The sequence below is a fragment of the Macaca nemestrina genome, chromosome 12 (genome assembly GCF_043159975.1).
Source record: "Macaca nemestrina isolate mMacNem1 chromosome 12, mMacNem.hap1, whole genome shotgun sequence".
NCBI classification, from domain to species: Eukaryota; Metazoa; Chordata; class Mammalia; order Primates; family Cercopithecidae; genus Macaca; species Macaca nemestrina.
The window spans coordinates 20,758,643-20,780,358 of NC_092136.1; the positions used below are offsets into that span (position 1 = coordinate 20,758,643).

At 51.8% G+C, this 21,716-nt stretch overlaps 1 protein-coding gene across 6 annotated transcripts in view; it reads right to left on the reverse strand.

The window, feature by feature from the left end:
- The window catches only part of LOC105471623 (tetraspanin 18), a 200,815-nt gene that overhangs the window by 26,297 nt on the left and 152,802 nt on the right, over nucleotides 1-21,716 (reverse strand). For 5 of the 6 annotated variants that reach the window (XR_011610633.1, XM_011724195.3, XM_011724190.3 and 2 more), the window contains exon 4: nucleotides 5,480-5,556. The exons of the other annotated variant lie outside the window; for it this stretch is intronic. Coding sequence is in view for 4 of the 5 variants with exons in the window: in XM_011724195.3 (XP_011722497.1) it covers nucleotides 5,480-5,499 (20 nt within the window). In the remaining variant the exon portion in view is untranslated. The remainder of the gene's footprint in view (nucleotides 1-5,479; nucleotides 5,557-21,716) is intronic. 6 annotated transcript variants of the gene reach the window in all.

The following is a 21,716-nucleotide window of genomic DNA, read 5'->3' on the forward strand; positions in this document are numbered from 1 at the left end:
GAGTCCTCCAGAGGTATCTCCCTGAGGCTTACTTGGTGCCTCTGCTCATGCTGATCCCTTCTGTTTGGATTGCCTTTCCACCTACGCCAGTCCCACTTAATTCCTATTCATCCTTTAACACTCGTCACAGGCATCACCTCCTCCAGGAAGCCTTCCCTGATTCCCCCCTCCTGTCCCCATCGAGCCAAGTTCAGTGCCTTCCCCTAATATAATATCCCACGGCCTCTGCTGACATCCATCACTGCCCCCACCAAAATATATACCATAACATCATCAGCCAGCGTTCCTGGTGAATCTCAGAGGAGCAGAATTGTGGCTGTGCGCTCCTGGGACACAGTAGGGTTGCACATGGTTTGGACTAAGTAAAACCCCTCCACACAGAGAGTGTTAATTCAGCAGGGTGTGTAGGAAGCCTGGTGCTGGGCTAAGGCATGCTTCCAGTCATTTGTATCCTCCTCGCCTGCAACAGCTGGAAAGTGGAGCAATAAGGATTCAAACCCACAGCCGTGCTCTCCTGTGCTCCCTCTCCTTTCTCTGTTGTACCCTCTCCTGGGTGAGGACAGCCCAGGACAGGGCCCTCCTAATGCCCTGCTTGCTCACCCTTCTCTCCAGATCTTCCTGAGGCCTGAAAGCCTAGAGCTGCCAGGGATGGGAGGCACCAGGACAACCTATCCCTTCCCTTTCTCCAGGCCCTGCCCTCCCAGAGGGCAGTGGGCAGGGCTGAGATTCAGTGGGGACCCATAGGGATCGCTGTCCTGCTGTCTGGCCAGCATGTCTTCGGTTGGTTCATGCCAGTGCATAGTGGTTGTTAAGCATCTCAACCACCATCCCTGACTGTGGGGCCTTTGGCTCTTCCTTCCTCACCAAGCCCAGGCTCTCTTCCTGCAGAATGGTCCTCCAGGATACCAATTCCAGGCCAGCTTGCCAACCACATCCCTGATTTCTAGAAGGAACATCTAACCTGCATCTAATCAGCATGGTCCTAAGCATGGGCTCTGAAGTCAGACACACCTGGGTTCGAATCCCAGCCCATCACCTTTTCTACCTCTGCGTCTTTGGGCAAGTGACTTAGCCTGTTGGAACCTCAGTTTCTTCACCTATGAAAATGTCCAATGTAAAGGGCTCCCCGCTGTACCTGTACAGAGCAGGGTGGACAGCTCTTACCACGTCCGCACCTAACTACCTTCATAGGTTACTCACAGGCCTGCTGTTAGATTAGAAACCCAGGACAATGCCTCACACCCCAGAGCCTTTCTATTCTGACCCATCTCTCTTTTCAGCTCTTGGCTGATTTCAGCTCCATGCATCTTCAGACATCTGTGCCCTTTGGAAAGGGAAAAGAGAATAGGAAAGAACATTTATTGAACACTGACTCATGGCTAGTCACGTGCCAGCTCCACAGAACTGACTGCCTTTAATCTCTCCACAAGCCCCTAAAGCAGGATGTACTATGCCCATTTTAGAGATGACACTGAGGCTCAGAGAGGTCAAGTAACGTGCCCAGTATCACACAGCTTGTATGCACGGACTAGGCTACAAAACCACCACTCACCCAACTCCAGATCCTGTGTCTCTACCTGATCCAGGAGCAGATGTTCAAGCAGAGAATTGGACACAAGGAGCACTGGCCTAGGAGTCTGGAGCCCAGCCTCCTGCTCTGTAAGTCACTGCTGTGTGACCTTGGGCAAATCACTTTCTCTCTCTGGCCTCAGAGTCTTCATGTGTCAAATGGCAGAGCAGGAATCTGATGCCCTGACCATTTCCTCTATCAGGTCCTAACTCTGATGAACGGGCCTTTGGAGGCAGAGCAGCCACAACAGCGAGAGGCTGAGTACTCCTGTGTGGGAGGCCAGGCTCTGCCATCCCTCCCTCTGCCCACCCAGGCAGAGCTTCTCTCCAGGGTAGGATCCAGCTTCAGCTGGCTCTGGCTTTTTAGCAATTAAGGGGTGTAATAAATACGGCAGCTCATAAACGGACTACCTGTATTTATTGTGTACCACATTCATTGCAGATTACATCTCATGACCTGGGCTTGCGGAGTGCTGGGTTCCCAGACAAATGCAATCAAAGGAGACGTGTCTCCTGGGAAGAGCCTCCCACAACCTCAAAGGTGAGTCAGGTAGGAAAACAGACAATGTGAGCCCAGGGGCCGGTGGAGAATATGGATGCCTGGGTTCTAGTTTCAGAGCAGGGTGGATGAGTAAAAAGAGTACTTTGGTGCCCAACAGGGGACTGTGTCCCAGCTCTGCCAGGCTTAGCTGGTGGGGCAAGTTACTGAACTGCATACAACTGAATTCCTTCTCTGTAAAGTCAGGATAAAAATAATGTCTTCCTCGGCCAGGCGCGGTGGCTCACGCCTGTAATCCCAGCACTTTGGGAGGCCGAGGCAGGCAGATCACCTGAGGTCAGGAGTTCGAGACCAGCTTGGCCAACATGGTGAAAACCTGTCTCTACTAAAAATAACAAAAATTAGCTGGGGGTGGTGGCAGGCACCTGTAATCCCAGCAACTTGGGAGGCTGACGCAGGAGAATTGCTTGAACCCAGGAGGAAGAGGTGGCAGTGAGCCGAGATCGTGCCATTGCACTCCAGCCTGGGCAACAAGAGCGAAACTCCATCTCAAAAAAAAGCCCTCCTCATGATGCATGGAAAATACTGAGCACAGGGCTTGGCACATAGTAGCTAATAATAGTAACCACTGGCATACACTGAGTTCTTACTATGTGCCAGGGAGCACACACAATTTCATTGAATCCTTGTAAAACTCTGGGAAATAGGTAATGTCATTCTCTTTTTCAGAGGAGGGAACTGAGGCTCGGAGAGGTGGAATCACTTGTCTAAGGTCACATAGCACAGAAATGCCTGAGCCAGAATTTGAACCCACGTCTATCTTAATCTGGGCCACAACTCCTAATCATCATTCTCAATGAATGCTAATTCCCTTGCCCCATTCATCCATCCTCCTCCAAAGTGCAGACCTGTCTTCATACCACCTATGCCATTTTATCTCCCATTATTCTCCAGCAGGGACAGCTTCCTGGGCCATCACTCACTGCCAGGCTGAAGCCTAGAGACCAGGGCTCGCCTGCTCCATCCCCTATAGAGACCTTCTGAATGTGGGGACACACCTCCATAGCCAATTGGTCAGACTATAATGACATACACATGGGACCTCCAATCTCTGCCTGGCTCTTAGCTCCACCCATCCATGGATGACTTCTAGAAGTCCACTTCACTGCACAGTTTTCTAATTTACTTCTAAAGGGAGGGGAACCAATGGAGAATCTCTGGAGGGTGGGGTGAAAAGAAAATTGAGACTATGAGGTCCAAGAGCTTTGTTATTGCTCAAAAAAGAGGCACTTAGGAAGGAGATGGCGGGCCTGTCTGCTGTGGGACATGATGTCCTCTCTGGGGCCAGTGGTGGGAGGCCCATCGAAGTCTCCCCATTTCCCTGAGCTGAGGGGGCCCTGGAGGGAGAGTAGCAGTGTGGGTGGGGCCTATAGGGTCAGGTGGGACCTGGCCTATCACTTTCTTGCCTCATGACTGTGGATGAACTACATAACCTCTCCAGGCCTTTGCTCTCATGCCTGCAAAATGGGGACAGGAATGCTGACTTCCTCTAGAAATTGTGCTAACTGAGCATGAAATTGTATCATAGAGGTACAGTCCCTCACGCAGCACTTGACACATGGTGGCTCCATCCCGGCTCTGGGCTCTGTTACTCCCTCCTGCCCTGCACAAGGTAGCTCCTCTCAGCTGCTGTTCTAGATACAGGCACATCAGTTTCAGCCTCAGGAGAGGGGAGGACTCTGGGGTGGAGGATTTTGAAGCAGGGAGACTGATTGTGTTCAGTGGTGCTCAAACTGGGTTCCCTGAGACTAGCAACATCCTAAAGTTATTTTCAATATTTCAAATAACATCTCAGACATCAACCTCTCACCATGGGCTGGCTCGAGGGGCAAGTGTCTTGGCTTTTGGAGCAATTAAACCACCCCCAGGTGATGACCTTGTTTCTTGGGTTGTTCAGAATCTCTAGACACCAGGTCTGTATGACTTTGCAGAACAAAAATGAACATTCTATTTGGTGCATAAAATTCTTTAAATCCTGGGGCTCAGAGGGATGAAATGCAAGAGTCAGCATCACACGCAAGCTTGACTTAGTGGGAATTCCACTCCCCACGTGCACCTGGAAAGCACTGGAGAGCAGTTTAGGTGCTGTGATCCCCTGTCCTTCCATGTGGTATCTGCCTCAGGATCTACTCTGTGGATCCTGTGGTCTGAAGGCTCATGTGCCTGTCACAGCAACCCTCATCTGGCCATGGGAAGGTCCTATGCTTACAGATGGGTGTCTAATACAACATGACCCTCAGATGCAGCCAACTGTTTCGTGTATAACAAAACGAGGCGTTTAAGGATGCTATGGTTTGAATGTGTGTCCCCTCTGAAAGTCATGTTGAAACTTAACACTCAATGTAATACGATGAAGAGGTGGGGCCTTTAAGAGGTGATCAGATTGCAAGGGCTCTGCCCTCATGACTGGATCAATCCACTCATGGATTAATGGGTTATCATGGGAGTGGGTTGGTTATCCCGAGAGTGGGTCTGTTATAAAAGCCACTTTGGCACGCTCAGCCCCCTCGCCATGTGATGCCCTGCACCACCTTGGAACTCTGCAGAGTCCCCCGGCAGCAAGATGAACTTCATCAGGTGCAGGTGCTTGACCTTGGACTTCCCAGCCTCCAGAACTGTAAGAAATAAATGCCTCGTCTTTATAAATTATCCAGTCTCCGGTATTCAGTTACAGCAATAGAAAACACACTAATACAAAGGGTTTCAAGGGAACTTCAGGTAAACTTCTGACACTACTGTTTGTGTAAGTGCTGCCTTAGATCCAGCTCTTGTGTAACTTACATCACCAGCATATCAATAAAAGAAGTTCTTAATCGTCAAAGGTTGGGAAGCACGATCTAGCCCAATACCCTTATTTTGGAAATGAGAAAACTGAGGCTGAGAGAGGGAAAAGGAGCTTGGCCAAGTTCCAAAACCAATTAATTAGTCATGGATATGAGCTTGGAAGCCCAGCCCCGTGCCCTGTGGATACACCACATACTCTATGTACTCCTTATTTATTTTGGGAGCATGCATCTGCCTTTATTAGAATGCATATTTCATAAAGGCAAGGACTTGTTTTGTTCACTGGCTTATTTCTAGTGTCTGGAGCAGTGCCTGGCACATAGTGGGTTCTCAATTATATATCTCGATGAATAAATGAATGAATGTATAGTGGAAAAAGAGCAAAAAGAGACAGTGGAGTCAGCAAATCAGAGAAATACACAAAGCCAAGTCCGAAAGAGAGGGACAGACCAAAGGAGACAGAAAGACAGACAGGCAGATCAGAAAGGATCAGACTGGAGATGGAACAGTGTCAGGTGATGGGGCAGAGGTACGCTGAGAAAGGAGAGGCAATTGCCAATGTGTCACCTGGGCAGTTCTTCAGGCATCAGCAGGACAGAATCTCCCGTCAGCAAGGCTTGTGTATATTTCTTTTATCGGCCCAGCTTGTCCAATAAGAGAAAATATTCAATTACCACAGGAAGTCAATAAGGAGCAGCCCCATGAAAGAAGCTGCTTATGAAAACCCGCCCTCCAGATACACACACTTGGGGCAAGTGTCCTGCTAATCTGGGCCCATTAGAGCTCATGAAAAGCTCTCAGCACCTGGGGCCACTCCAGCGGGGGAGTGGCCTTCTGCCCAGATGGCAGCTCCTGGGTGCTTCTGCAGGTGCTGCCTTGGAAGGCACATCTTTAAGAGACTTGCAGATTCTAGCATGGGCTTCATGTATGCTGACACGGCTGCATGAGGCTGATGGCCTGGGAGGAGATGATGGGTGTGAGTAACCTGCATCCCTGGCTGCCACCCAGCCATCCACAACAGTACCTCAGCAGAGAGAGTGCCAGCAGGGCCTTGTTCATCAACTTCCTCCCGCAAAGCCCAGACTCCCAGGAGAGAGAGATTTGATGCTGGGAAGTGTTTCTTGGCTTTGCATAAGGATTTGCGAGAAGGTTCCTTCAGAGGGCCAGCTCCCAGCAGTGGAAATGAGGGTTCGATTTCAGAAGTCAAACAGGCCCATATGGAGACTCCTGTTCTATCACTCCTGCGGGGAATTCCACAGCCAGCTCCTGCTCAAACCTTGGGTTAGAGGACGGTCCCAGGAAGACCTGGGACCCGGGGAAGCCTGGGCTGTAGGGGTCTTCCTAGGGAAGGAAAGGGGAGACATCCATGCCTATTTAAAATCCCTCCCATTCAAGTACAAGCCTGCCTGGGGTCAGTGAAGGGGTGGTGGGTGAAAGATTCCTTCCCATTTACCCATCCCTCCCTTCCTCCCTCAACCCACACTCACCCACCTACCATCCACTCAGTAGACATACACTGAGTTGCTACTATGTGCCAGGGGCTGTGCCAGGGAGTGCAAGGTGCAAATAAGCATGGACACACAGGTGAGTGGTGGTGGTGGTGGTGGTAGCTTGGAGGAGACAAGGAGGCAGATAACAGCAGTGCTGGGGGGCCCACAGTGGGGAGGACTGACTCCACCGGCATAACTCTGGGCACAGGGGAGAGGAATCGTGGGGAAGGGGAGGGCGAAGGTTAGTCTTGGGGGAATGCAGAGGTAGAGATGGGAAGATGGAAAGGCAGGAGAAGGGGCCTCCCTCCTAAGACATGGCCACAGCCCCAGGAGCTGGCACCCCTATTGGCCTAAACATACATAAGTGACAGGCCCTTCAACTGCCTGTCCCATCTGTGTGCACCAGCTTCAGCACTCCGTGCACTTGGGGTACAGTGCTGACATGCGTGAGCTCATGAAATGCTCAGAACAACCCTATGAAGTAGGTATCACCCCATCATCCCCGCAGTACATGGGGAAACTGAGTCCAATGGGAAAAGAGAGATAATTGACTTGTCCAGCATCACACTGTTGGGAAGTGATAGGGCTGGAATCCACACTCAGGGGTCAGACTCAAAAGTGGCTTTTATAGAAAGTGCTTTCTCTTCCTGTGTGATCACAATGAATCCTCACAACAGCCCGCGAGGCAGGCTACCGCAGGTGCACTGGGGTCAGTGAAGGGGTGGTAGGTGAAAGATTCCTTCCCATGTACCCATCCCTCCCTTCGTCCCTCAACCCACCCACTCACCCATCTACCATCCACTGAGTAGACGTACATTGGCACGTACTATGTGCTAGGGGCAGTGCCAGGGAGCACAAGGTGCAAATAAGCATGGGCACACAGGTGAATGGTTTTTACAGAAGGAAACTGAGACTTGGAGATATCAGTGACAAGGCCGAGCATCCTCGGGAGATTTCAAGCTGTTTCCAGCTTTGTAGCTCAGGGCCTGTACCCCATGCCCAGCCCCAGGGCTCAGGGAAGCAAGGACGGGGTAATGGTTTCCTTCCGCTTCTCTTCTTCTCCTGCTCCATCCCAGTCCTGGTGCCCTGTATCACCATTCCTTACCTCATCTCCCTCTGGACATTGAGGCTGAGATGAGCAGCATGGGTGACAGAGACCAACCCAGAGACAAGGAGGAGGTGCTGAACTCTGGGGGTATGTCTAGCAGTTGCCTGCCTCCTCCCCACCAGGGAGCTCCAGCCCCTTTGAATGCTGTCCCCTGGCCAGGAATGGGCTCGCCCCTTGTGGTGTCCCAACTTCCCTGAACTAACCTCTTTTCCCTTTTTTTCTTTGTCCTCTGTGAGCCCCTGTCGCATTGACTGGCTCATTTGTCCTGGAGGAGGACAGCCCAGTGACACCATGCTCACCCCATCACTGATGCTTCTGCAGAGGCTGGGTTGGTTTCTGCCTTGGCCAGCTCCCTGGAGACCCTGGGAAAGTCTCCCCCCTCTCCAAGGTGCTAGGTTCTCCTCGGAAAACTGTGATGATGAATTTGGAAGCCAAAGGTGGTTGTAAGAATTCACAGTACCATGGGAGCTATTATGGTCAACAGCATCAGATATTGGAAATAAGTGGATGCCCAGCCCACATTCACCAGTTATGAATGGAGCAGGGTGTGGGGGGAAAGCTATGGACACATGGCTTGGGTAGCATGGATACAAACATCTTTCCCCTAAACAGACCCAAATTCAAATGAATTGCCACAATTTTGTGATCACTGAGCCTAATAACTACTAGGATTGAGGGTTTACCATGTACCAGACTCCGCTATACCTTTCTCCTACCTGTCCTCTTATTTAATCCTTACCTAGGAGGTAGGTACTGCTATTAACCCATTTTACAGATGAGGAAACTGAATCTTGGGCAGGGTAATTAACTCACCTGAGCTTATTTACCTGGCTAGCAAAACATGGCTATGATTCAGCCCCAAGTCAGCTAGACCCCAAACCAGAGCTCCTGATACGACACCTATCTGTGGGGCGTGGCACCAGAGAGAGGAAGCGCCATGCCCCAGTCTCCAAAGTCTCCAGCCCAGTGCTGCTCTTCCCTGAACCAGGCAGCCAGGCACAGAGGCCCAGGAAGTTGGCTAGACTCCTTCCCTGAGCCAGCTGGAGGCCCTGGGGGATGGCCCAGGCTAGCCATCCCTTAACAGATGGGAGCCCCGAGGCCCAGAAAGGCGCAGAGATGGGACCGAGGTCACGCAGTGCCTTGGGGCTTTCCTTGGCGGACCCCTGCCCGGGCCAGACAGCTTTATTAATCTCGCCCCTCCTGTTGCCCAGATGGCGGCTCAGCCCCATCTGCACGGAGCAGGGGCTCAGGAGGGGCTCTCTGATTAAGAAGAACAGCTCAGTTCATAAATCACTCCTTTTACTTTCACTCTCCCCAGCCCCCAGGCATGCTTTCTGGAGAGAAGGAAAGGAGGCAGCTGGACAAGAGAGACGGAGAAGCCCCCAGTGGAGGAAGCAAAGGAAGGTCTGGGCTGGTGCAGGGCTGAGAAAGGGCTTGCATGCACCCTGGCCAGGAGAGGGCGCTGTGGCCAAGGGCAGAGCCTCAGAGGACCCTATGTTCCCCTGCAACTGGGTTCCCACTAGTGGGGGATCTGCCTGTGCCAGCCACAAGCCTGAGCCAAACACCTCACCTCTGGAGCCTCGCCTCCACATCTGGGAGGTGGGGATGCTCAGAGCTAACTTCTAAGATCCTTTCCAGGAGGATGCAAGGGGATGATGAAGGTGAAAGCACTTGACAGGCTGCACATCCCGTTCCCTCCTTCCTGTGCTCCCGGCACCAAGAGTGCCAGCCCTGGGCTTGGTCCAAGGCATAGGGACCAAGGGCTGCCCTTCCTCAAGGACTCACTCAAGTCTAGTGAGACAATCACCGCAGTCCCTATTTGGAGAGAAGTGTTACTGGCTACATTAACCAAGTGTCCTGGCCTTGCCAGGCAAGATACAAAAATGAAACCCTGAATGCCAGGGCGAGACTGGGGTAGGGAGAGCCTAGAATCAGGGAGGCCATGTGGGGAGGACCAGGACAGGGTCAGCATTTACTGAGGCCTGATGATAACACAAGGCAATGTATTATGGGCGTTCACTTAAAATGATCTCACTTGATCCTCCAAAAAGCTCTACAAAGTAGACGATATTATCATCATTCCCCTTCAGGGATGAGGAAACTAAAGCTCCATGGGGCTAGAAAGGTCCCAGAGCTGGGAAGAGATGGAGCTGGGATTTGTAGCCAGGTTTTGCTGGACTGCAAACCCACATCTTTTCCTTGGTCAGGACGCCGGCCTGAGGCCTGGAAGACTAACAATGATTCTTGCCATCAGGTTCAAGGCTGATGGGGAGGACTTATTTGCTCACTGGCTGTGCCTGCTGGGCCTCATCCCAAGACAGACGGTCTCATAAACAAGCAATTGGCCTGAGATCCTGGCGTGCCTGGTGCTGGCACCAACATGGGGACATGGTCACAGCTGAGCGGGGGATAAAATCTAATTAGGCTCCTGAGGGGTGGGTGCCTTGAGGGTTAACCAGGAGCACAGCCTGCTGTGGATGCAATCGGATCCTAAATGACAGGCTCCCCTGCCCCCCCAGCTCATGGAGCTGTGAATGTCAAGGCAGCACAGAGCATCTGCAGGCTCTGGGAAGGACCCTTCTCTAGTCCGTGAGTTGAGTCAGGCTGGGCACCCTGTCCCTGCCACCAGCCCTTTCTTCTGTCCCATGTAGAATTCCCACAGGGCCATCAGAGAATCATCAAAGAAGGAAGCATCTTAGTGAGGGTTGTCTCCAACTCCTCATTTCACACTGCGGGAGCTGAGGCCCAGAGAGGGACAGGCTCTTGCCCAGAGTCACACAGCATGGCTAGAACGAGGACCTCCTGACATGAAGCCCGCTGCTCTTCCCAGCAATTAAGGCAGCCTCCCAGGACTTACACCTGCACGTAGGTAACTCCTGAATGCTTTATACACGTATGTCATCAGACCCTCCCAACTACACTGTGAGGTGAGCAGTCATGTTTTGCAGATGAGGAGACTGAGGCTCACTAGCCTGAAGTCACACAGTAAGCTGGAGGACCTGCTGGGACAAAATAAGGTTTTGGCTTATTATCTCCTGGCTCTTCTGCCCTGGCCGTCTTCCAGAGGACTCGGAGTCCCCAAACCCCAGGGTGACCCTCACACAATCCATGCCTGCCATCCCCCATAGACTGGGGCTGGACTTAAGCCACAGAAGGTGCCAGTCCCAGAAACAGGTCGGGGGTCCCTCTGCCTGTCTTAGGCACTAGACATTGCACTGAGACCACCTGTTTGCAAAGGCCTCTGCGGACAAAGCTCTTCACCCTCTTTTAGGGACTGTTACTTTGCCACTTTGTCAGAAGGCAAGGCAACCTGGGAAACCCACACAGTTTGAACTTGGGGGGAGCACAGAAGCGCGGAGGTCACTCTGGTTGTCAGGAAGAGTGTTTGGCCTGAGCGTCCACCTCCAACAGCCAAGTGTAGTTGAAGCAGGCCAAGCGAACAAGTCCGGGGGCCTGGGAGGGATGGTGTGGGTCAGAGTGAAGCCACCCCCTCTGCTCAGGATGCCCACCCACACCCTGTCCTTTGAGCCCAGCTGAGCCCTCCAGCAAAGGTGCCCGATCTGGGGAAAGGCAGGTGCCAGGAGGAGAGAAGCAGACATCCAGGTGTGGCAGGGAAACCCCAGTTCTGGGAGATGGTGTAAGCACCAGGGGAACGGAAGGAAGGCTGACTCAGCCTGCTGTGGGGAGAGCAGACAGCCCCACAGCCTCCCATAACCTTGGAGAAGGGGCTGTAGGCACAAGGGGGCAGATGGCCTGGCTGCTTCCATGGGGTTCAGAGAGCGTTCCCTCGGTGGCCTCCCTGGGTAGCCAAAGAACAAGCTTCCTCCAACCAACCATTATTCTTGTGGTAATTCACACCATAACACTCTTGATTCATTCGCTCCTGCCTACGTTTGTGCTTTTGTTCATTCCCCATTTAGTGAGATCCTTGGCCTTTGCAGGAGCCCTACTTGCCAGAAAGAATGGAAGGAGTGACCCCCAGACCTGAGGGATCAGCCAGCAGCAGCCTCTGAAGCTCCTCTGAAGATGGATAACTCTGCTCTGGCTGCTCCGAAGCATCCCTGTATCCTAGTCCCTCAGGAACCCCCCATACACACACATGGGCTTACGGCCACAGCAGTCTCCAATCCTCACCGCGTCCCCTGCCCAGCCTTGCATAAGCCAGAGCTTCTGGCAGCACCTGCTCTGGCTCCACCTGGACTGAGTCTTGTTTCTCATCCTCCAGGCTGCCTCCCTGAAGGTTTTCGGAAACTTCATGCTAACCAGAGCCTGGGTTTCCACAGCTCTTTCTGTATATCTGGCCTTGAACTAAAGGCATACAGGTCCTTACAAGAATCTAGAGGGTGTGTCCACTCTCCACTGACCTGTGATTGAACTGGGCTCAGAGACGGTGTGCAACCTACCTCACATCATTCAGCCAGGCCGCAAAAGCCATCTGGCCTGATTCCAAAAAGCCCAGCACCTAGCCCCTTAACAAGGATCTCGCACATCTACCCCCACCCTTCGGCAGTCTGATGAGGCCTCTGGACCCCACTTAAATATAATACATAAGATTAAAAAGGAAACCAATTATATTGAAATATAGCTATCAAAAACGTTATCTTGGGGGACAGGGTCCCTGTTGCCCAGGTTGGAATGCAGTGGCATGATCATGGCTCACTGCAGCCTCCAACTTCTGGGCTCAAGGAATCCTCCCACCTCAGCCTCTCAAGTAGCTGGAACTCCAGATGCATGCCACCATGCCCAGCTAATTTTTTCTCTTTTTGTAGAAATAGGGTCTCCCTATGACACCCAGGCTGGTCTCGAACTCCGGGGCTCGAGCAATTGCCTGCCTTGGCCTCCCAAAGTGCTGGGATTACAGGTGTGAGCCACTGTGCACAACCAAAATACTTCTTAAAAAGCAAATTTGGAATAGGATAATACAAGTGCTTTTTTTTATGAACATGCAAAACTCAAGATCTAGTGAGGATCTAATAACTATCATCATTTTAAGAAATTCCCAGCAATTTTTAGGTAATTTGAAAATATGCACTTAGATCTATTGATGACAAAGTCACAAGTACTGCTAACAGTACTGTGGTTTGTTGCTTGTGTTTAAAATGGAAGAAAATACTCATTTTCAGTGAAATGTTAAAGTGAAGATATGTTTCTCAAAGTTCACCAATCCCTTGAGTTCTACGGAATCCATAGACCCCAGAATGAGAACATCATTTGGCCTTGAAGGTAATGGCTCAGCCCATCTGTCTTAGCAGTCCAATCTGCCACTCAATGATTCCCATCCTTCCCCTAAATCATCCTTCTCCTCAGCCCCAGCTCTCAGCAGAGGGAAAAAAAGTTTGCAGCAGAAGCAAATGGGACCATGTGAGCAGGAAAGAGGGTGGGGATCAAAACCCTAAACTCTGTGGAAAGAGCATGTGGGGCAGGACCGTGGCCATCTTCCTGCCTGGGGCAGGCCCAGCCATTCTGGGTCACGGGGAGAACAGGGAGCCAGCTAGCATGGGAAAAGTCCCTGGGGGCTTGCTAACCCTCAGACCTCTGGGACTTGGCCCTAAGATTTGGGTTCTGCAGGCTCAATGAAGGCCCACAAGTCTCTCCTTTTCTCATATCCCTGGAAGGTCTACAAAGTTAGCTTCAGAGACCTCAAGATGAGAAGGACCCTGAGGTTTATCTAGGGTCCAAGGCTCCAAGTATGCTGAAAATTATGGCCCCCAAATCTGGGGTGACATACAAGTCATCAGCTAATGGCCCATCTGCCAGTCAAACCCACAAGGAATCCTTCCAGGTCATTCCTAGCAGCCAGAGCCCAGGTTCCCTGACATCAACCCATGTGGGCTTTGGCTCTTGGCCTCTGCCCCCTCCTCTTCTAGGCAGCCCAAACTGGATGGTTGATGCCACCGGCCTCCTGCTGGGGCCAGTCAGCATGTGTCTGGAATGGAGACTTTATTCTCTGGAAACCCTTCTGCCTCCAGAGAGAGCCTGGGACTGGGGTGTGAGGCAGCAGCGGTTTTTTCTGCTTACCCAGAGGTCTGTGGTGGGGAATGAAATGTAGGGAAAGAGGTGCTGTGAGCCTGGCTGGGTCCTGTGACTGGGTGGGACTCTGGGAGGTCCACCTCAGCCCTGAAATCACCTTCAAAGACTGGGGTTTACATGGGGACCAGGAGGACCTTGCAGGACTAGCCTCATCCTCTTGGGCCCACTTCCTAAAGGGGGTGCCCCCAAGACCAAGGGTGGGAGAAACAGGCCATCTGTATTAATCCATTCTCACACTGCTAGAGAGAAATACCTGAGATGAGTAATTTATAAAGAGGTTTAACTGACTCTCAGTTCCGCATGGCTAGGGAGGCCTCAGGTAACTTACAATCATGGTGGAAGGCACCTCTTCACTGGGCGGCAGGAGAGGTGAGTGTGAGCGCAGGAAAAACTAACATTTATAAAACCATCAGATCCCGTGAGAATGCACTCACTACCATGAGAACAACATGGTGGAAACTGCTCCCATAATCCAATTACTTTCCTCCCTCAACATGTGGGGATTACAATTCAAGATGAGATTTGGGTGGAGACACAGCCAAACTATATCATCATCCTTGTGGTTTTCTGGTGCATCCGTCCCACCTGGGTCTCAAAGTTGCCTTGGAATTCAAATCCTGGACATGGAGCTGAGCTAGAAAGTAGCTTAGAGGTTACCCACATTCTACAGCTCAGGAGACTGTCCAGAGGGGAGGGGATTGGCCCAGAGGCTCATAGCAAAATCAGAGCTGAATGGTGGCTCCCAGCCTGGGTGCTCCTGGCCACACACTGGGCAACCTCCAAATGTAGCCCAAGCCAAGCCTAGCCCCGGGGACAGGTGACTCTGAACTCGCTGCTGTTGAACCTTCTCTACCAGATTATAAACGCTTTGGCGATCAGGTCTGTTTCTCCCACTTCCTCTGAGTCCCTTCAGAGAATACAGGGGGTACTAGATGGTGCCCCCCAATAAGGATTCAGTCATTCTAACAATACCATCAATGTAATAACTGCTCCTGCTTCATGTGTGCCAGGAACCATACTAAGCACTTTCCAACATCACCTGAAAGTGGGTGAACTATTCCTGAGTTACCCAGGGGTAAACTGAGGCTCAGAGAAGGTGTGTAAGCTTCCCATGCCAGCTGGTGAGGGAAGAACAGGGGCTCAGATGCCAGAAGACACGTGGCTGCTAAGGGCCAGGGCACCTGCCGGCTGATGGGCACTCAGAGGGCAGAAGCAAGTGGTGAAGAGGAGGAGTTGCCAGCCCCGAGTCCTGGGTTTGAGTCAAGACCCTGAAAACTTGGGCAAAGCCTGCCCTCTCTGACTCTCAGTTTCTGCTGCTTTTCACAGTCAAGCCTCAGAGTGGGGCAGGAGCCCCCTCACCTCCTCCCCATTGGCCCTCCCTTCCCACATTGCATCCCCCCCAGGGCCTGGAGCTCCAAAAAAGACCCTTTGAAAGACAATAATCCATCCCAAAATATGCAGGGCTGTTGCTGGGACAACCTGGCCCACCACACTGCCCAGATTTAAATATTTAATGGTTTCACGGGTATTAAGGGGGCCTGGGAACTGGGAGGGAAAGGGCACAGTTCTGAGCCAGGGGTGAGGGACGGGGGAGCCCTGGATATTCCTGCCAGCACAGTCTCACTCCCACCCCTACCCCAGCAGAAAAGGGCGCAGGGAGCTTCCAGCTTTCCTTGGTGCGCTTAGTGTCAGACAGGATAAAGCAGGTGGCATTTGAAACCCAGGGAGTGGGTGAGACACAGAATTCCACACTGGGGCTATGGCAAGGGTCAGGAGAGGGGAAAGGGGGGTCCCAGGGGGAGTTTCCCTTTTGCAGGTGAACACAGGAAACTTACTTTTACCTCCTAAATGCCGACTGTGCAGTGGACACTGTGCTAAGTTCTTACATTATCTCCTTTGAACCCCACTATAGTCTATGAGACAGGCATATTATTATTCCCAGTTGACAGCTGAGAACACTGGGGTCAGAGAGATGAAGTGACTCACCCAAGGCTATACCACTGCTGAGGAGTGCCAAAGCCAGTGCTCTCTGAGTATAGCCAGCATGTATGAAGCACTTTCTATAGGCCAGGCACTGTTAAGGACATTGCATGTTCTAATGCACTTGGCTCTTGCAATGTCCCTATGAAGTAGGCATTGCCACCCCCATTTTACAGATGTGGAAATTGAGGCCCTGAGAGGGGAAGTAGGAGCCAAGATCATAGATTGGGGCATGGGGCAGGGGCCCTGGATTCAAGCCTCTGCAGTCAATTCCAGAGCTGAGGCTCTTATTAGCCGAAATTTAGGAAGTCAGATAATAAAAAATAAAAATCAAATCTAAAATCCTTTTCCACTCTGGTACTTTGTCCAAGTCCTCCCCAGTTGGTTAGGACAGCAAGAGGAAATTCTTCCAACAACTTTATAAAGAAGATGAGTCAGCGGGAGTTCTGGCTCCGGCCTCTTGCTCTACACACAGAGACACGTGCAAACAAACCCACACAGACCCAGGCACACAGACCAGCTGTGGATGCAGACCAAACACTTACGTGCACATACTGATATGGCCACTGATCACTTTCTTGCGTGAACGAACCTAACTATAGTGTCATGAAAAAGACATCGAAAGTCATTTGGCCAATGCCTCTGTGAATATCAAAACTGTTTCTCGACAGCCAAACTGACCTTACTCTTAAAGATCTTTAGGAAGCAGGGCAGCTCCCACAACCTTATTCCCACGTCTCCTCCTTAAGTGGGAAGTCCTTCCTGGCATCTAACCAGATTCCTTCCTCCTTTACATGAATCACAAAACAGCTCCCTGCATCAATGTTCTGCCTCACAGCCCCCAGAGCCCTCCATGCTTATGTCCTTGCTTGATCCCCATAACCGTCCAGCAAAGACAGCACAGCAAAGACGATTCTATTTCACTGGGAGTGGGGCCCAGAGAAGTTAAGCAGCTTGCCTGAGATGACACAGCCATATTGGAGCCATGCTTGCTTGGGATGAACTAAGTGCTGTACATTTGATTTTACTGCTATTGATATCACAGCCCCTTCAACTATCCCAGGCTGCCATCAGTGTCCCATCAATTTCACTTTGTCTGCTCCTCTCTGCAATGAACTTTCTCAGCTCTCAGCCTGTGTTCAGTAAAGAGACTTTGCTGGTCTTGTGTCACGTCTCCTCCTGCCTGAATAATGCTCATGTGCAGTGTGAAGGAGAGGTCTCTCAGAACTCAAGGGCCTGAAGCTCCCAGAAGCTTCCAGATCCAGAGGCAACAGGTGTCTTCCGGTCCCAGGGAGGGCAAGTTTCCTGAACTTCGAAGGCAGGCAGACAGTGGAGGCCTCCCTTCCTTCTCACAGCATCCTCCAGCTCCAAGGCAGGCTTCCCCCAACCCCCAGGGCCCAGGAACTGTCATCAGAGCAGAAATCAAGCCCAGCCCCGGGCCTCACTCCACAGGGCATCTGCCCCATTGATATTTGCTTGGTAATAAATACTGGAGACAGAGGGTCTTCTCAGGGCAACTGCAATTGATTCTAGTCACCTGGCCCGAATTAGGGGAGGCCACAACCCCTTCCCATAAGAGGAATGACTACAGGTACTCAGAGCTCAAATTATGGAGGGCGAACAACCGGAAGACAGAGAGACCGTGACAGAAGCGCCCTGCATGGCTGAGAAAAGACTGCAAGGAAATGAATCAAAGAGAGAACCTGAGGCTTGGGCCTGAGTAGATGGACAGGAGGGAGTCAGAGTCCTGTTCTCTTTCCTCCCCATAAAAAGCATCCCAGCTGCTCCTTGGAGTCATAAAGAAAGATGTACGCCAGGGGTTGGGGGAGGGAGAGGGCTGGGCTTGGAAGGAGACAGGCAGGGGGCTGAAACAAAGGAAAGCTGAGAAACGCCTCATCCCTCCACAGAGGACCGGTCACCAGCTCTACCAACCCGTCAGGCTCCCCAGGCCCGGCAGGACGCTGGCAATCCCACTAGGAAGCCCAGGGATGAGCAAGGAGTCACGCTTTCAGAGCGCCAGGACAATATTTCTACTTTTCTTTGGGGAAAAAAATAATAGTAACAATCATCATTATCTTCTCCAGGTCTTAGTTCCTCCATCTGTGGAATGGGGACAGAAATCCCCACCTGGCTCACCTCATGGGAGCTGGGCAGGATGGAAAGTAATAAATACCGGAGAAGGGCTTAGGGAAGGGACATAGATGTGATGGGGACAAGAAAGGATTTGCCGAACACTCGTCTAGAGCGGTGTTGGTAACTTTTTCCAAAAGGGGCCAGATAGTACCTATTTTAGGATTTGGGGCCATACTGTCTCCATCACAGCTACCCAGATCTGCCTTGGGTTGAGAAAACAGCCATAGAGAGCACGGGGACAACTGGACGTGACTCTAGGACAACCCCACTTTAGTTACAAATTAACACTGGGCAGGATCTGGCCCACAGGTTATAGTTTGTGCATTCCTGACTTTAGGAATTATTGAGGGAGTGACTTTCGGCTAATGGAGAGGACTCTCTCTCAGTGAATGCATTTCCCTCTGTTGTGTGGGGACACAGACTGGAGAGGGAACAGAACTGCCTATCCAGAGAGCCAGGTTCATACCCCATGTGGCTGTGCAGCTTCTGGCAAATCTCTGCACCTCTCTGAGCCTCAGCAGCCTCATCTGGAGTATAAGAATAAAGATGGCACCTACCTCCCAGGGTCGTCATTCATGATGGTCAAATGAGGCCCTCATGGGTCATGGGCAATGCCCTTAGCAATGAGAAACACTGGGCAAGTGGTGGCTGACTTAAACCTCCGCAGGGGGAGCTCTGGACGTGACTCCTGGGAGCTGGTAAGGTTTAGTCAAAGCCCGGAGTGGGGAACATGAGGAGCTGAGCAGCACAGGTGGGATCTTTCCAACAGAAGAGGCTAAAGGAACTGGAGGAAGTCGAGCTGGTCACCCACCGAGGCCTGGGACCTAATGCTGCTGCCCTGTTTGAACACAGCAAGTCCCTCTACCCCCGCCCCTGTAGCACATGGGAACGGAGCTTGGCTGCACAAGGGTTGCCAGAGGACCAGGCAAGGAGGGCGCATGGAACAGTTGTGCTGAGATCTGTTTGGGCAGCTTCGGTCCACCTGCCTGCTGTGGACCTTGGCCCCATCTCTGGGGCGATAATGGATGACAAATGACCCATCCAGAGCATATGACAAGCCAAGGGTATGCACTTTCATTAGCCTGCTGTGCCTGGGAAGGTCTCTTCCCTGCTTTGCTGAGGCCCAATAGCAATTACAAGGGGCAGGGAGGCTGGAGGCTGTGTGGGCAGACCTGGGGCAGAGAGGAAGCTGGGACCCTGACAGACGAGCCAGTCATCTCCTTTGCATCCCTGGGAAAGAGACGATATGGCAGTAATGGTGATGATGGCAATAAGAGTTAACACAGAATGCTTGCTAAGTGCCAGAAATGGTTGTAAACACCTTGCATCTATTAACTCATTTAATTTTCACAACAACCTACGAAGTAGGTACAATTATTATGCCTATTTTACAAACGAGGAAACCAAGGCACAGAGAGGTGAAGTCACTGGCCCAGAATCACCCAGTGATTAAGCTGGCATCCGAACCCAGGCAGTCTCTCCAGCATCCGGGCTCAGAGGTATCCAAGTCCCAAAGCTGGTAGGGACAAGCACGGAACTCTTCAGAATCAGAAACCCCACTAGAAAAAAGCGTTGTAGTGGGAGTCGGGAGACCCAGGGTTTCACCCTTGCTCTGCCACTAACCAGCCTCTGATGTTGAACAAGTTACTTGCCTGCCCTGGGCTTCTCTGGGCACACATCATGCAGAGTGGCGAGTGGCCCAGGTGGAGTTGTCTCTGCCACTCACTACCTGTGTGGCCTTGGCTTTTCTGAGCCTCAGCACACCCTGTAATCCCACAGGTCGTTGTGAATGTTGAATGAGACCACACCGCATAAAACATGGAAAAGAAGCAGGCGCTGTTGTGATTCATTTGGAAGTCACACCTTTCGCTATCTACCGTGGGACACTGTGCCCTGGTTTCACGGTTCCCAGTGCCAACGCTGCAGAAATATCTAGGCGCCACTGGCTCCATTTCTGGGAGGAAAGGATTCAGGTATTGTCCTTTTAGAAATGGAAATGGTGGTCTGAATATTTGATGAGCCAGCCTCATCATTTAAAAATGTACATACAGCCCAACCTGTGGCTTGCAGGGCTAAGAAATGTCAGTAAAATGGAAGGATCCAGGTTTTAATGAAACAGAACTCTTGGGAGCAGAGGGAAAACTTCACCCTGTAACAGTGCTAGATCTCAGGAGATGTAGTTCCTGCCTCATGGTGCCCAGTGCCTGAGCTGGGCAGGGGAGGTCGCAGGCACACTCACATTGCCCTGCTAAACAGACAGCAGTGGTGCCTCAACCCAGGAAAGTGCCCCTCTGTGTCTGGAGTAGGGGTGCTGAAAGCAGGACTCTGACAGGGCTTCAAGCCAGGCTCAAATCAGGCACACTGGTGCCTTTTCTGCAGTTCTTGAGGATATAAGAACAAAAGGTAGCACCCTTGGGTCTGGGGGTCTGGGTTTAAGTTCAGGCTTCACGGCCAGCCAGCTAGCTCCGTGTCTCGGCCACACCCCACTCTCTGGCCTTGAGTCCCATGTGCCAGCCTGTCCCTCTGTCTCTATCCGTCTCAGAGTCTTGTCTCTGTCTCTGCTCTCTCTTCCCTCTTGGAACACACACATGCATGCACGCACACGCTCTCTCTCGCTCTGTGTGTGTGTGTGTGTGTGTGTGTGTGTATGTGTGTGTGTCTGACCATTTCCTGGTGAGGTGGAAGGCTACCTGCTAACATCAGCGGCAACGCATCCTCTTAAAGCACACCTCATCCGGGAGCCTGGGCATAAATCCCCTAGCCCTGCCCTGGGACTGTGACCCCCAGAGGGAGGTGGCTGCCTTTAATTTAGAGGCTCTGCATGTGTGAACCACCGTACAAAGCCCTGCTTGCCTGAGGTAGCCTCAGGACTGTAGAGACCCGCTGGGAGCAGGGGCCCCAGGGAGCCTCCTTGCTGGGAAAAGGAAGAACTGGTAGGTGTTTCATTTCCCCCCAGCTGCCCCTTAATTAAGGAAGAGGAAGTTCCAAGGGGCAGGGACAGGGTTTCCCGGGGACCACATGGATGCTGTGCTTCCAGGGAAATGGGAGGCAGCTTTAGAATGAGGCTGTCCAGGGTCTGATCTGACCCTACCCCTGGGTGCTGTGTGACCTTGGGCAAGTCACTTCACATCTGAGCCCTGGTTAGGTGACTCCAGGACCACCAGGGGCCCTAACCGCTTGTACAGAGCTGGGTCCAGTCCAGAGAGAGCCTAAGAAGCTGGGCCACACTGTGAAAGTTGGGAAGATGATTCTGAATTTAGCCTGAAGTCATTATTTCACCAATGACCGCTTCCAAAGTATAATTCCAAACAGCAAATGTTATTAGAGAACAGATTCTATGGGAAACAGGTCCTTTATAGAAGCCATCATATCAGGCTTGCCAAGGTAAATGTTCTGAGAAGAGACAAACCTAAAGTAGAACCTGGATCATATTTCCTGGGTGCCTGCAACTGGAGACAATGAGGACAGGGTCCAGAATGGTTAGTCCTGGTCTGAATTCACCGACCACCTCCTCCTGTGTGCCCCCTTGGGCAGGCAGTGCCTCCCCTGCCAGTTGGAATGGATGAAGCAGATGGAGCGTGTCTGAACAGTGCCTGGCATACAGCGGACACTTGCATTGCTGGGCTGCAGGTGGCGGAGATGTATTTTCCCATACAGTTCATTGAAGCCTTCCAACAACCTTTTGAGGGACCGATATCCACAGTTCACAAATAGGAAACTAGGATGAAGACCCTTTTTAGGTCATGTTTCACTTTGAAATAGGGATTTTGGAGTTCTTTGCTCAACTTCATGAGTGATGCCCAGAGAAATCCTTCCTTCTCATGACCTGTTCTGGTCATGATGTTACAGCTGCCCCTGGAGGGAACTGGTGTTCAGGGGTGGCGGCTGAGGTTCAGAGGGTGGCTGGGGTCTGGGAAGGACCCCCACCTTCAGCTGTGGAACTGGCTCACCAGGACAGGACCTGGCTGGGGACCTAGTTTCAGGAAAACAACCAATAACAAGAGGAGTTTGCACTTCCACAGATCTGCCAGTGCCAGACATGGTTATCCATTCCCGTAGCCCT